General features: G+C 41.0%; 1 protein-coding gene across 2 annotated transcripts in view; it reads right to left on the bottom strand.

Annotated features, from left to right (window-relative positions):
* Positions 1 to 14,538, bottom strand: part of LOC115162447 (centrosomal protein kizuna) — a 35,954-nt gene extending 21,416 nt beyond the window's left edge. The window contains exons 1-9 of one of the 2 annotated variants that reach the window (XM_029713758.1): positions 14,226 to 14,538; positions 13,452 to 13,514; positions 11,831 to 11,993; positions 10,257 to 10,334; positions 7,842 to 8,424; positions 7,329 to 7,629; positions 3,965 to 4,084; positions 3,141 to 3,305; positions 1,702 to 1,852 (exon numbers count right to left, since the gene is read on the bottom strand). In XM_029713758.1, coding sequence (XP_029569618.1) covers positions 1,702 to 1,852; positions 3,141 to 3,305; positions 3,965 to 4,084; positions 7,329 to 7,629; positions 7,842 to 8,424; positions 10,257 to 10,334; positions 11,831 to 11,993; positions 13,452 to 13,514; positions 14,226 to 14,290 — 1,689 coding nt within the window. In that variant the 5' untranslated portion in view covers positions 14,291 to 14,538. Of the gene's footprint in view, positions 1 to 1,701; positions 1,853 to 3,140; positions 3,306 to 3,964; positions 4,085 to 7,328; positions 7,630 to 7,841; positions 8,452 to 10,256; positions 10,335 to 11,830; positions 11,994 to 13,451; positions 13,515 to 14,225 lie in introns of both variants that reach the window. The other variant, XM_029713757.1, reaches the window with a different exon arrangement.
* Between the last annotated feature and the right edge of the window lie 226 nt (positions 14,539 to 14,764).

The raw sequence follows: 14,764 nt of genomic DNA, 5'->3' as shown, positions 1-14,764 counted from the left end.
GATGTGGATATATTGAAGACATCAGTCAGGAAGTTAAAGCTTGGTCGCAAATGGGTCTTCCAAATGGACAATGACCCCAAGCATACTTCCAAAGTTGTGGCAAAATGGCTTAAGGACAACAAAGTCAAGGTATTGGAGTGGCCACCACAAAGCCCTGACCTCAATCCTATAGAAAATGTGTGGACAGAACTGAAAAAGTGTGTGCGAGCAAGGAGGCCTACAAACCTGACTCTGTCAGGAGGAATGAGCCAAAATTCACCCAACTTATTGTGGGAAGCTTGTGGAAGGCTTCCTGAAACGTTTGACCCAAGTTAAACAATTTAAAGGCAATGCTATCAAATACTAATTGAGTGTATGTAACTTCTGACCCACTGGGAATGTGATGAAAGAAATAAATCATTCTCTCTACTAATATTCTGACATTTCACATTCTTAAAATAAAGTGGTGATCCTAACGGACCTAAGACAGGGAATTGTTACGAGGACTAAATGTCAGGAATTGTGAAAAACTGAGTTTAAATGTATTTGGCTCAGGTATATGTAAACTTCCGACTTCAACTCTACATGTGTCAAATTTACAATGACAACCGTGAGCACACAAACAAAGAAAGCAACAGAGGATTCAGGAAGGAAGATGAGTAGCAATGATGGTACCTTACTCTTATCTCAATCTTTCAGCCTCTGTGGGCCTGGTGAACAGTCTGTGTCATTTCATGGCCGGTTTAATTGGGCATGCTCTGCTGCAAGGTCAATGAGTAGGGAATTTCAAAGACTCCCACCTCTGTTGTGAAGAAGGTCTAATGGCTGCCTCATTCACGTGGGCCTGGGCCACAGCAATACTTCAGCTAATAACAAATTAAAGGCCTGTGTTTTTCAGGACAATAAGCCACAGGATGAAAGGAGTCTGGGCAGAGCCTGTTATTTGCGATTAGCGCATGGGTCACAGTTTCCTTTTGGTCAAGGTCACCCTGTGTAGCAATCTGATGAACGGGAAGCATTACATTTCACACACACACAAAGTGCTATTGCCTTCTTAACATCGAATGTCCACACAATGGCTAGTTACTATCTTTAAAAGACAACTAACTTATGAGATCCCTTGCTATGACATCTTGTTGTCTGAGGTGTAGTACTGTATGTCTGTACAGATGTTTTATCCGGGTCTCCTGAGTGGCGCAGCAGTCTAAGGCACTCTGCATCGTAGTGCTAGAGGCGGAACTACAGACCCGGGTCACAACTGGACGTGATCGGGTGTCCCATTGGGCGACGCACAATTGGCCCAGCGTTGTCCGGGTTAGGGGAGGGTTTGGCCGGGGGGGCTTTACTTGGCTCATCACGCTCTAGCGACTCCTTGTGGCGGGCCGGGCACCTGCAGGCTGACCCCGATTGTCAGGCGAACGGTGTTTCCTCCGACACATTGGTGCAGCTGGCTTCAAGGTGAAGAGGGCGGGTGTTAAGAAGCGCGGTTTGGCAAGTCATGTTTTGGAGAACGCATGACTCAACCTTCGGCTCCCGAGCCCGTTGGGGAGTTTGCAGTGATGAGACAAGATCGAAAATAGAAAAAGGGGGTAAAAAAATTTGAAATAATAATAAAATAAATAAGTATATCCTTGTAATGTATGACATGTGCTTCCTGTGCATGACAGAGTTTGTACTGTAGGAAAAGGTACTGTACTTTGAAGTGTATTGTGAGATGCATACCTTGGCACTATAGGAGGCGTTGTATGGCAGCAGCAGTGGAGTGAACAGCTGGACGAGGTGCTCGGGGGTGAGGACACGGTTGTCCTTCAGCAGAAGGGCGTGCTTGAACCAGCGATCCCACAGAGGAGCAGCATCAGAGGGGAGACGGGAGCTGCAGCGTGGAGGACACGCAGTACCGTGAGCGAGGATCACAGGCTTGTATCTTACCACAGTAAGATACAACATCAACATCTTTCATTACAGCGAGAGAATGCATTTATACTTATACTGTCCATCTATATAGTGTAAACACTTCAAATATAAACCATTATGGAGTTGGGTCATTCATGCATGTAATGGTGAGAAGAAAAAAAACGTTCTCAAAATTTGGAGATGGAAAGAAACACGCATGGTACGCCTAAAGAAAAGGTAGCGTAGTTTGACATCTTGATATATTGACCAAAGTTGACTTATTTTATATTTGTGAATTGAAATTAACCTAATGACACATAAGTTGGCTACATACTGAGAAAAGGTCAAGCGACCACAGTAGGGTATAAAAGATAGTGTATCTCAAGACACTTTCTTTTTGCCTGAATACAATGAGGTATTCAGGCATAGCAGAGCTTGGAGCTATGGTTCAAAATGGAGCTCCTCATTATCAAAAGAAACCAGTCACAGATAGGGCATTTCATTTGCTCATGACATTCACACACAGAGTTACTGCTTGAGGTAACACAAATGACCTTTACATTTGTGGAGGATGGAGATGTGTTCACGGACATTCAATTCAATCTCAACCTGTTCTAAATATGTGCTTCCCCTCTCCTCTGAACTCCAATCAAACCTTCAAGAAAAATGCACAGGAACTAATCTCCTCTTTGTCTGAAAAGTGGAATTCATCTTTGAATCGGTTCACTTTTCATTTGGACGGTGAGATTGTCTATTGGACTCGGTCACTTTTAGAGCACTGATATCTCTGCTCAATGACTCCATTATAGCTCACATTTATTACAGGAGCAGAGTTGAAAATGTTCCCGTCTTCACTCACTCAGACTTGATGGAATATTTAGCAAATATAATACTAAGGGACCCTGAAGCAGCAACACAAGACCAATGGAAGCATTTTTCTACCTGGGTTTTTATAGCACATACATGCCGTCTGAAATAATTATCAAGTAATTATCCCAAAATAATATCAAAAGCAATTAATAATTCTCTCTAGAAAAGAAAAGGACGCAAAGGAGAAAATAAACATTCTGTACATGAAGGCTCAATTTCAAAGGGTCATAACATTACTGACCAGCATGAACCTGAAGATCATTATAACCACCTCACCTATCACACACTTCTATATACGATTGAAAACAAATGCATCAAATGATGAATCCAATTTTCAAAACAGTGACATCAACAAACAAAAAAAGACTTATCTGGTGCAGAGTTCAAAGAAGCCTTACCTTATTTTCCTGGGCTCGGTGGTGGACCAGTTGGAGCTAACTAGCTCTTCGGGTAACAGGCAACCCATTGACATGGTCCATGACAACCTCTGAAGCTGGTGAAGGACGACTGCTCCACATGCATCAAGGTCCTCTCCATTCAAGCCTGCCCTGGCGTTACAAAGGCTGACGAATATATAGAGCGGAGTGAGCCATCGCCATGGAACCCGGGGCTCAGCCCTGCAGCCCACAGGTCAGGAGTATAGAGCACAGCAGCTGCTCTCAGTACACCCCATGTTAGGGATGAGCCCCAACACACACAAGCCACAAACACATGGCAAAGGCCACAGCAGGAGACCAACACACACAATTCACTGTCTGACAACTAGGTGATAGTAGTTCTGATCATTCTGGCAAAAAGGCAAGAAGTTGGGAATGTTATTTCCTTCCCTGCTATTCTATTGCAAACACTTATTGATAATAAAACATTTGTATCTTTATCCTCTTGTACAAAAATTTGATATATTTAGAAAAGTGGTGACTTTCGTTTCAAATGACACATAGCCAGTGAATTTCAATGACTCCCAAATGCCAGGAGGACCATAATTCAGCAGCAAAGTGCGGTTACTATGACAATCCGGTGTCTTTGAAAAACCCTTAGAAACCAAGATGTGCTGCAAGAGCATTGTTGGTGCCAAGTGATGACACTTAATTTAAAGTGAGAGCCCTTGGCGGCAGGTTAATACATTTTCCCCAGATCCATGAACACTGGTTGATAATGAAAATAATTGCAGCTAAACTCAAGACAAAGACCAATATCGTTTCTAAATACGGAAAGAGCTTACCTGATCACTTTATTGCGTTTGCTATCGCCAAGTGACGAGACACAGTACACATTTCTTTCTCCTCTGTGGAATCGTTCTTCGATGCTCTCCAGTAGATGGAAGAATCCCTCCATGGACAGCCTGAAAGAACATATATATGAAGACACAGAAACAAAATGTCTGACTGGATTTGAACCATATGTGTTTACAGATTTTTCCTCTCTCTGTGTGTGTTTAAGAGGTCAAGGCACAATGGTAGCATTTGTATTGATTGACATGTTAACCAATGTCAGAGATGGGGCTTCAACCATTCAATTCAATGTCAATTGATGCGGAGTGAATACCAGGCAGGAAAATAAAGTGCCTCAGCACTGGGTAGACAGCTAATAAACTGAGGGATTAGGAGCATAGAACAAAACTGTCCTTGTCTCATTTCAATATAACAGGGGCCTGGAAATGATGATAGAAAAACACTAATTTCATCCATATTCGGACAGCTAACATAGCCCAACAAGAAAAAACCCAAGATGATTTCTTTTGGTGAGAGATTTACACTTTAATCTGGCCATGTGAGGCTGTAAAATGAGAAATGGGTGCCTAACGCATGTGGATTTGGGGAATCCATCTCTTTCTTGAGCATTAAGCTCTGGGTGGCCCTCATTGAATTCCCCAGAAACCCCAGCCAAGATCCTGAGCCCCCCAACATAAAAGGGGCAAAAAGAATGTATGACAATCTATAATGGGCTCCGGGGTTAGAGGTCAGCAAACAATTGCTCCTTCCCTTTTGCAGGTTGTTTCCTGGTAACATCCTGATTAAGCTGGCAGCTTGAATTATATCCATGACATGTAGTGCACCATCCATCTGCGCTAAGTCCTCTTCAATGCAGCTGAAGTAGCATGGGTAAAAGCTCTGCCTTTTTCCCTCCCGTCAGCGTGGGCCTTGAAATCGTCATAAACTTTCTCTACATTTTATTTGTCAGTGCTCTTCAAAAAAGGGATCTTTTTACAAAAAAGGGAATTTGTTGTGTGCACCAAACCTCTCCGTATTGTTGCGAGGGCTTCATCGCGAGGTCTCATACCACACGTTTGGTGTTGCTGTGTGTGTCTGAGTTTCGACATCATCAGGAGTGTATTATTAGTAGGGATGGAAGGGGGTCAGCCTCTGGCGAGCGATATAACACTGACACTGTGTACAGTGGACATTTCAACATGATTTCCTAAATGTAATGGTCTCAACATAAGTGATTGGTGTCAGATCACTTTTAGGGCATTTCTTTCACACACACACAAAAAAAGGGAAAATGCTGGAAAATACTAATAGTTGTATCAAATGGAGAGACCTGGTAAAACAAGTAACACTGTACAATAATTCTGACTATTAAACGGTTGTATGTGAGAGTACACAATAACCAGTCAATTCAGACTAACCAGTACAATCCAGACAGCCTTTGTCCGTTTGGAACTATTTCTAAGTAATGCCCTTGATTAAGGGGGTTCGTACTCAGACACTTCATATAGCTACAGACCCTCCACATGTTTTGTCTTCTAAAATCATCTCACAGCTGACATAGCCATGACGTAGTTGTCTAAACAACAACATAATACAAGTAATTCCCTGTCACTACAAGAGACATTACACAGTATCTTCTAATTATGTACATATTTCCATCATCACCATTCTTTTTTTTTTAAACTACTTTTTATTACTTATTTGTTAATATTAAGATAATTTTACTGCACTAAAGAGAGCTTACAGGTAAGCATTTCACTATCACTGTATCAGTGGGTTTTTTTTACTTCATGTTTTGTGTGGACCCAAGAAAGAATAGCTGCTGCTTCTGCAAAAGCTAATGGGGATCCTAAATAAACAAATAAAACACTGCATCCCTGTGAAAGACTCCAGCCATTACGATGAGCACTAAAGAAAACCCAAGAGGGTTTCTGTTCTCTACTCCCTCACCCAGGTCACACCAGGGGGAAATATAATGGAATAATGGAATGAATTGCCAACGCTTGTTTTCCTGCCTGGGAGCTGAATGGGAAAAGCGATATAAACTCTAACCTTGACGTTGAGTGAGGCCGCGTGGCACTGGAGACAGGCTGCTCTGATCAAAGCTTTGTTTTCCCCCCCTCATACACAGGACTCCATGTTAACAATGGAGAGCTCAGATTCTCCCCTCCCCATCACCGCCACAACCAACCACTCTACAGCTTCTCTAAAGGGCACAGTGGAACATTTAAATAGAGTACACAACACCTAAACAAAAACATTCATTGTTCAGGTTCTAAGTACAATAATTTGTCTGTTTTATTTTCATTCCATGTCAAACTTCAACCCTGATACCAAGCAAACAATAAAAAAAAATGTGTAGCAGATCAAATGTTAAAATAGTTTGGACTGTAAAAAAAATGCGGTATTTTTGTGGCCTTGGAAAACATTTGTACAATACACATGTACAACTGGAAGGTGAGGCCTATGCATTGAGGAATATACACCCATGCATTGCAAAATCTAAATCACAGACAAGCTACACTTATTTCTAAGAAATACCTTTGAGTTTCACCCCCAAACAGTTACTTGTCTACCAACACATATACTGAGAATTATCGTAACACATAGAGGAAAGATGCATATTACAGCTACGTCTATAGCCTGCAATCTGACTTTTTTCAGAGGACAGTAAAGATCTGGATTGAGGGACAGAAATTGTCACTCCCTTCACTGTGCAAGCCATCACAAGCAATCCTTAAAATCAGAGGACACCAAGCGCTGGATTTCTTAGTGTGAGTGCCTGTCCACATGCCCACCCTCCAGAACACTCAATGGAGCCACAAATGTCCTCCTCCACTGAGACTTCCTGAGGTCTCCCAAGCAGAAAATTGCTCTGTCACAGCATTATCTTGGATTATGGCAATAATGTTTGTCACGGGTCCTAAACCCTCCCTATAAGGTGCACTGAGGCTAAAGCGGCTGCTGCTGAGAAGCAGTGAGTGCGGTGGGTCGTGTGGAGCGGGACTCCCACCATCCTCTCTGACGGCTACAGATGTGGCGCAAGTCAACTGTCTTGAGCAGAATCCCCAGTACAGCCTAGTTATCCTGCAGCCCTGTTCAGCTTGGCCAATCTGGAACATGCTCATGTAGAGCTGTAGCCTCGCTGCTTTAGCATGCCCCTCTGTTTAATTTACTCAACAATAAAACTGAATTAAACAGATAGGCTGAGAGGAAAATGTAGAAAAAATGTTTACAAAATTAAAAAGAACTGTGTTTGTTATGATGGCTGACATAAGGGCTTAATTGAATGTCATCAAATGAATAGACAGCTCTTTCCAGTGCAGTGCAACACTTCACTGAGACCGAAATGTAAAGTACATAACGAACTCCTACCTTTTCAATGGGATTTCTGGAGACGTGGATTCGCTACGTGATTCTGGTCTGTTCCTAGGCTCTGGAGTGTCCAGTGATTGACTGTGAACACTGGCGCTGCGGAGCTCCCTCTCGCTAGGTGGAATAGCACTCCTCTGTGGTGGGCTGTCTGTCCTCCTGGTGTGGCTGTCTACATGGACTACACCCTCTGGCACCTTTGGTAGCTCAGCCAGGTCAGACAGGGAGATAGACAGGTCACTACCACTGCTGGTCACTGACAGCTCCATACTGGAACTGGATCTACTGAGGGTTTCACTCTTCTCTGAAAACACATACACAACAGGCTATTTCAATCAGTGTGTATATGTAGCATTATAAAGTCAAAATATAGGCATTTCAGCAATTCCTTAAAAGGAACACGTTTCAATCTAATTGCTAAGGAATAAAGTACTAGCTAGTACAGTCAAACAACGTACAACATACAGTCTGTATATCTTCTGGCATGCAATATCTTTCAGTAATAAGATCACCAACCTGGCACATCTTGAGATTCTTTTCCCAAGTCAGTTTGAGGCGGTGATCTTTGCAGAACTCTCTCCAAACCTTCTTTTATGCTCTCCTGATGACCAGACCCTCTACCCCGAGTGTATTCTGCAGGTGAATTCCTGTCCCACATATGGCTGATAGTGTTGGGCGATGGGCTATTCTCCTCAGGCCTCGTCAAGGTCACTCGAGGTGAAGTCAGTTGTTCATCACCTCCAAAAGGCACGCCGGCGCTGGCTGTTAAGGTACGAACAGATGGAACCACTGCCGCCGTCCTTTCATGTTTGTCACACAAATTACAGCCGTCGGGGGAATCGTTTGAGCCTGAAATGTCAACTGATAAAGACGCTCCGCTCTCGGCAACGACCTCTCTGGAAACTTTGGAGTCATTCAAAAGGCCACTTTGCAGGCATTCCGAGGCATGTGAGAGATGATCTGGCGAATGACGCTCCGCTTGTCGTAAGTGTATACTTGTGGTGGCATCTTCAGCCGCGGAACTTCTGGAGGTCTGGCGACCCATGAAGATTACAGATGGTTGGCGTAAACCCCTGGCCTGTGGTAAGGGGGACTCACCCTGAGGATGGCAATTCAACAAATCTCCCTGAAAAACAGGAAACAATAAAAAAAAAGGGTAACCCATTCACGGTTACTCAATGTCAAATAGCAAAATGCTTATCAAAAGCAATGCATTTTGGAGATCAGTTCTAGGGATGCAGGTGTATTGTGTAACTTCAGTTAAATTGACTGCTAATTCATATCATTATGCTCAAATAATATCCCCAAGAGCAAAAATTTCTCATCGTCACAGTCCACATTCCAATTTGAGCAATGAAAATTCGAAAGACAAATGGTACTTCAATTAATATGTAACCATAATAACACGACGTACCATAGACAAGATTGGCAAAATAGCATGAAATGGTCAAGGATACCCTTCAGCCACAAGCAGCAGAGACATTTCAAGTTGGTGTTGGTATAATATTGCTCCTACAATTTTCTGCTTCTATAATTATGTTTTTCTCCTAAAAATGCAACACTTGGAAATTAGGTTATAGGGGCTTTTTCTTCAAAAACAAACAGCGGAGTGTTTTAAAAGTATCACTTTTTCTGTTAAAAACGCTGTTTATTTGAGTCAAGGTCATATTTATTTCCAAACCCTCTTTCAGAAGAATGTTACACGATCAATGTTTTAACTTCTAATCTTATAAGCAATCCTCTGTACAAGTTGTGATTCATGTCTGCTATGGCACGAAGGGGGTCGGAGAGAAAGCTAAAAAACCTTCCTCCAAACATAATAACAAAAAGTATGGCTTCTGTTTCTTTTCTGATAAGAGTCTTAAATACCAAACAGTTAGCTGCTTAATAACATTCACTGTAAACCATGCAGCTCTGCCCAGCAGATCCACAAAGTAGGTAAAAAATAGGAAAAGTTAATTTCTTGGCTGAGTGATTCCATCGGTAGCTGCAGGGCAAAGTAGAAAGTGTTTCACTAAAGTAGCAATTGATTCTTCTATCAATCTGTGGCACGCGCGTGCTCTTCCAAGGAATGTATTAAATATGAAAATCATATCCCGTTATCATCTGTCTCCAGCTTTCAGCCCGGTAAGCTTCCCTTAATGAATGCTGTAGCCTGAGGGACATGCACACTGCCAGCAATGGCTTGTATGCATAATGGAGTGACGGTACCATTTTGCTCATTACAATATCGCCAAGCTGAGGGGGGGGGGGGGTTGTGCACACAGTCACAAGTGACTGCTCTAGACAGCATGCTCCAAGTTATTATGAGATGTCTTAGACATTTCATCTAAAAGAGCTTTAACTGCGTTAAGTGAAGGAAGAAGCAGCTATAGGCTTGAACTACATCGCTTGTACAGATGCACCAACCAGGATTAGACACCTGCATTATTACAGACACAGTTAAATGTATACTGCTCTACAGATTTGCTCTGCATAATGTCTACTTTTCTTTGTTGTTCCAAAGCTGAAAACGCAGTTTGATAGAGCTAAGATTGGCATTATCCTGACAAAAAAAAAAGAAGAGATTTGCCATAAGAAGAGAATACTATGCGAGTCAAATATTTTTTGCCAAATCTTCTGGAATTCTAAAATATATGAATTGCATAATACATGGTACGCATTTCCCAAAGACTATTTTAGACTGTATAACTTTTTAATCATATAAATGACCCTTATATAAAATGATCTGTACAAAACATAGGGCAACCTGCATTAACAAACTGTAGACTACTACTACAGCCAGAATGAAACATACCAGTAGCTTAGTTGCAAGTCATGTATGTTCTTTCAAAAATGTGTACATTTATTCCAATCAAAGGTTAGGCTTACATCTATCTTCTAATTTACTTTTTTTTGTAATTTCAAGAGACTCTTAATTATTATTTTTACCTTGTCTATTTTAAGATTTGGCTCTTCTTTCTTCTGCCTTGCTGCCATAAATCTGGAAATTCTATTCAAGCATTCAACCTGTGAAATTCAGGAAAAATACAGACAGTACAGCACAATTAATTTAGCAAATGTCCCTTTTCAAAGTGATCTATAATTCTAGATCTATTGTACCGTTTTTCAATGAGTCAAAAAAAGGGATACATCATTGGACATTGTCCTTATCAGAAAAATCTACATAATGACCATGTCATTATCTTGGTAATTGTATACATAGGATGTTTCTTCAGTGTGATAAAACCGCGTTAAACATGTTCTGCAAACACATTTAAAAACATAGACAAGAGGAGCTGGTGAAATCCAAAGTGTCCAAACATGAGAGTTAGTCACCACGGGTATTCCCCAGTGAGTGTCCTCCATGGTGCCTGCAACACTCTTAATCATCTGAGTAGCCAGACTGACTGCCCTAATCCCAACTCCAATGAAACAGTCTAATGGTGCAGTTAAGGGCACTGGGATTAACTCCAACATCCCAGGCCTTTTCTTCAAAACAATACCAATTGGACACAAAAAAAGCTACTTTTGTTTATCAAAATGACTAAATACACTTGTTATCTATTTGCACTGATTCTACAGCGACTGATATCAACAATGAAGTCACAAATGATTATGATCAGCATCATTTGTATGCATGTGTGTGGTCGTACTGTATTGTACTGGAGAAATAGGCTGAAATATCTAAACAAAAAAACAAATAGTGACAGTCTACAAAATATCTACACTTGAATATTAAAGGTACCTTTTCACAGTTGTTTGACTGCTTGACAATTAAGCCATAGCACACTTGTAACAGGAAGATGAATGAAACAATGTAACAACAGAAAATGATTTATAAAAATAAACTACAAACATTTATGAATCATAAAGCATTAAAAAATAAACAAAGCAACTGCTTGAGGGGGAAAAATAAACCTCTGGAGCACTTCACTGTCTCAATATTGGGCAATTAATTTAGCGAGTCATAATTAACCAATTTTGTTAATTTGATATTAAGCTGTAGAGCACTGTTGTTGAGTTAAGCGATAATCTGACTCGTTCATTGTTTTCTCTTGCTCATTTGCCTGCAGTGATAAACTGCAGTGTTCGAGTGTTTACTATTGTTACATCAAGCAAATGAGTGTAAATATCCCTACAGTGTACGGCAATTAGAGCATGATACTAAGGCAATTGACAATAAGAACATCATTGAAGTGCATGCATCATATTTTTGAAATTCCAAAACATTTTTGTGTTGTGAAATGGCCTTGTAAATCATGATCCCACACTCACATGAACTATTCTTCAGTACATAAGGGACAATAGAGCATGAGCGTCAACCATAGATTTACTGTACAGTGATCTTTACTGAATCATGTAAAAAGAGTATAAAATGTGCTCTCCATCTCAATCATGTAAAATGTGGTACAGTTTGCAGAGAATCATAAACCGTTTAAATTCACAATGCCTAATATCAACTCTGCAGCTGTGGCTACACACTGAACAGATGAGACACTGGCACTGCAGTGTCCCAGTCTTACCTTGTGTTCATCCAGAGGGTTACGGTCAGGACAGTGCTCCTTCATGCTCATTTCAATGCACTCCACATCTCTCAGGAGCTCAAGGTTTCGAATTTTCGCTTGTTTTTCTCTCTCACAGATTTCCTTGAGATAACCACGGAGTGTGGCACACTTTATCTGAGAACTTAAGGCAATAAAGAGATGTATTTATTGAAGGACACTCGTGCAAATAAAAGCCAGATGTGCAGTACTATTCTTCCACACATTATTCTAATGAAATGGTTACTACGGCAGTGTTTCCCCTATATTAATTTAGCTGCGGCACCCTGCCACTCTCCCCCCAATTAAAATATTATTATTTTTAAGATGGAATGTGCAGTAGAGGAAAAAGTGCCACTATCCGCCACCGCAGCCGTTGCTATTGTTTTTGTTTTTTCTTACGATGCAGACGTCGCCCGGCGTGACAAGAACATTTGCAGTACATAATCTGCTGTTCTATCGAGCATAAAATTATGTCTTAGGGAAAAAACAGTGTTCGTTGTTTGCAGTAACGTCTTTGTTGTTGTAATTTCGCAAACGGACGTGGCAGTTTCATTATTAAGAACTCCAGCTTTAAATATTTCTGCCAAGACATGCCTTTAAGATCAGAGTGACAAGTTACAATGTGCAGTATATTTGTAGTATTTGATGCATTCAGAGTATTTTGGGGGTTTTCAATTAGGTAAATGCAGATGGGAAACCCCGTGCTTCAGCCCATTTATTTAAATTTGCACTCTAGTCTCCTTTTCCCCTCTTATCACCTAGCACCACTATTTATTTTACCTTTATTTAACTAGGCAAGTCAGTTAAGAACAAATTCTTATTTTCAATGACGGCCTAGGAACAGTGGGTTAACTGCCTTGTTCAGGGGCAGAACGACAGATTTTTACCTTGTCAGCTCGGGGATTTGATCTTGCAACCTTTCAGTTACTAGTCCAACGCTCTAACCACTAGGCTACCTGCCGCACCAATGCTGCATCAATTGGGCTACAGGTTAATAAAGGGAAAATTATATTTCAGATGGTGTCAACATACTTACATTTTCATTCATTTTGGAGTAGAATGTCCTTTAAAAAGTCACCAGAAGTGACCTTCTGACAGTCGTTCCACCCCCCAGAAAATATTCCCCGCTACCTTTGCCACTGCTGCTGAAAAATATCCTAGGGGAAACACTGTACTATAGAGTAGGCCTATCTCTATGTTTTGTTTTCACTGGCATTCCTCATTAGTAGCTGAACAGTTTAGAACTTCAGTGTACAGTAGAAAACATTTTACATTGTATAGGCCTAATTCATACCTGAGTGACTACCAGTGAAATAACTAGCATACTAGTATAGCCTAATAACAGTGGTACTATGTAGTCCAACTGTCTGTACTTACATAACCACTACAATGTCACGCCTACAGGTTATTGCTCATCGTTACCCTGGAATAAACCGTGTGCTGTACCCACATAAAGGAAATACAACAATTTGGGATGAAAAGTAATAACTGGATAGCTAATGAGTGAACTGTTATTATGATTAAGGGTTTGATAAACAATGCACATAAAGCTAAACTGCTAGCTAACGAGCTACATTGTTAATTGTTGGGACCCACTTACCCTCTCTTGTCAGATCTGCAGTAAGCAAACAACTCCCTCTCCAACTCAAGTCTCCTCTTTTCCCTACAGGAATAGATGAAACAGATGTTGGCTACATAGAAAAAAATATCTTTGCATCATACGAATAAAAACTGTTATAGGCAACAAACAAAGACGTGTCCCCATAACATACTAGCTTCAGCAGCCACATGCACGCCCACAATAGTGGTGTTCTGTAAGTAAAAACGTCCAGATGGTCGTGCACGGAGCTAAACGTACAGTAACCGTCAACATTATCATAGTTAGCTAGCTACAGTCACTAGCTAATTATTAAACTACTGATTAGTAGCCTTATCTAACGTTGCTGCAGTTCTGGTAAGAATTACATGTTTTACCAGTTCGTATGAAACCGGTATTGCATACACAGTGACATGAGTAACAGTAGCTATTTAACGCTAAGCTAGCCCTATCAAGCTAGGTAACGTCGTAAGTTTGCTGTTGGTGTAAACCCCCTACTAAGTTGGTTAGCTAAAGTTAGCTAGCATAACGAAAATATGCAATAGTTATTGTTAAAATAACACATTGAGGTTACTTACACGTCTTTTTCAAGACATAGTTGCTTGCTAGCGTGTCAATCTTGCTAGCTAGTTAGCCGTTGCTAATGGTTAGTTAGCTAGCCACCTTATTCAGTGACACATGGCGTGAAAGGCAGCAGCAGTGTCGGGAGAGTGCACAACTCAAACTCGTGGTGTCAAAGGGGCCTGGCGCCAAAAGGAAAACGGGTTAAAATCTTACCTTTCGTGCATGCTTTGTTGAATGGATCCAATTCTTTCATAGTATTGGTCCTTACAGAACGCCATGACAACAACGAGCCTTGCCCTTTGCGCCCCGTTTTGTACAAGCAGCGAAAACGTAGCTACTGAAAATTGTTTATGCTGGTTGCCATGAGCACCACTTCCCAGAGATCCCCTCTTGTAAACAACAGGAGCGGAAAAGTAGAGAAGTGATGTGATTTGCGCCTAGCGCTGGTCTAGAATCAGCTTTCAGACTGTACCAATGACTGTATATGAACGGTACACTCATGCAAATGAAAAAGGCATTTGGAATCAAAATAATTATTGCATACATACAGGAAGAACGGGCATCATTTCCCTATAATCAAATCAAATTGTATTAGTCACATGCGCCGAATACAACAGTGAAATGCTTACTTGCGAGCCCCTAACCAACAATGCAGTTTAAACAAAATACGGATAAGAAGAAGAGACAAAAGTAACAAGTAATTAAAGAGCAGCAGTGAAATAACAATAGTGAGACTATATACATGGGGGTAC

This window comes from Salmo trutta, chromosome 25 (genome assembly GCF_901001165.1).
Source record: "Salmo trutta chromosome 25, fSalTru1.1, whole genome shotgun sequence".
NCBI classification, from domain to species: Eukaryota; Metazoa; Chordata; class Actinopteri; order Salmoniformes; family Salmonidae; genus Salmo; species Salmo trutta.
Note: the sequence above shows the minus strand (reverse complement) of the source record. Positions and strands in the feature narration are given on the sequence as shown.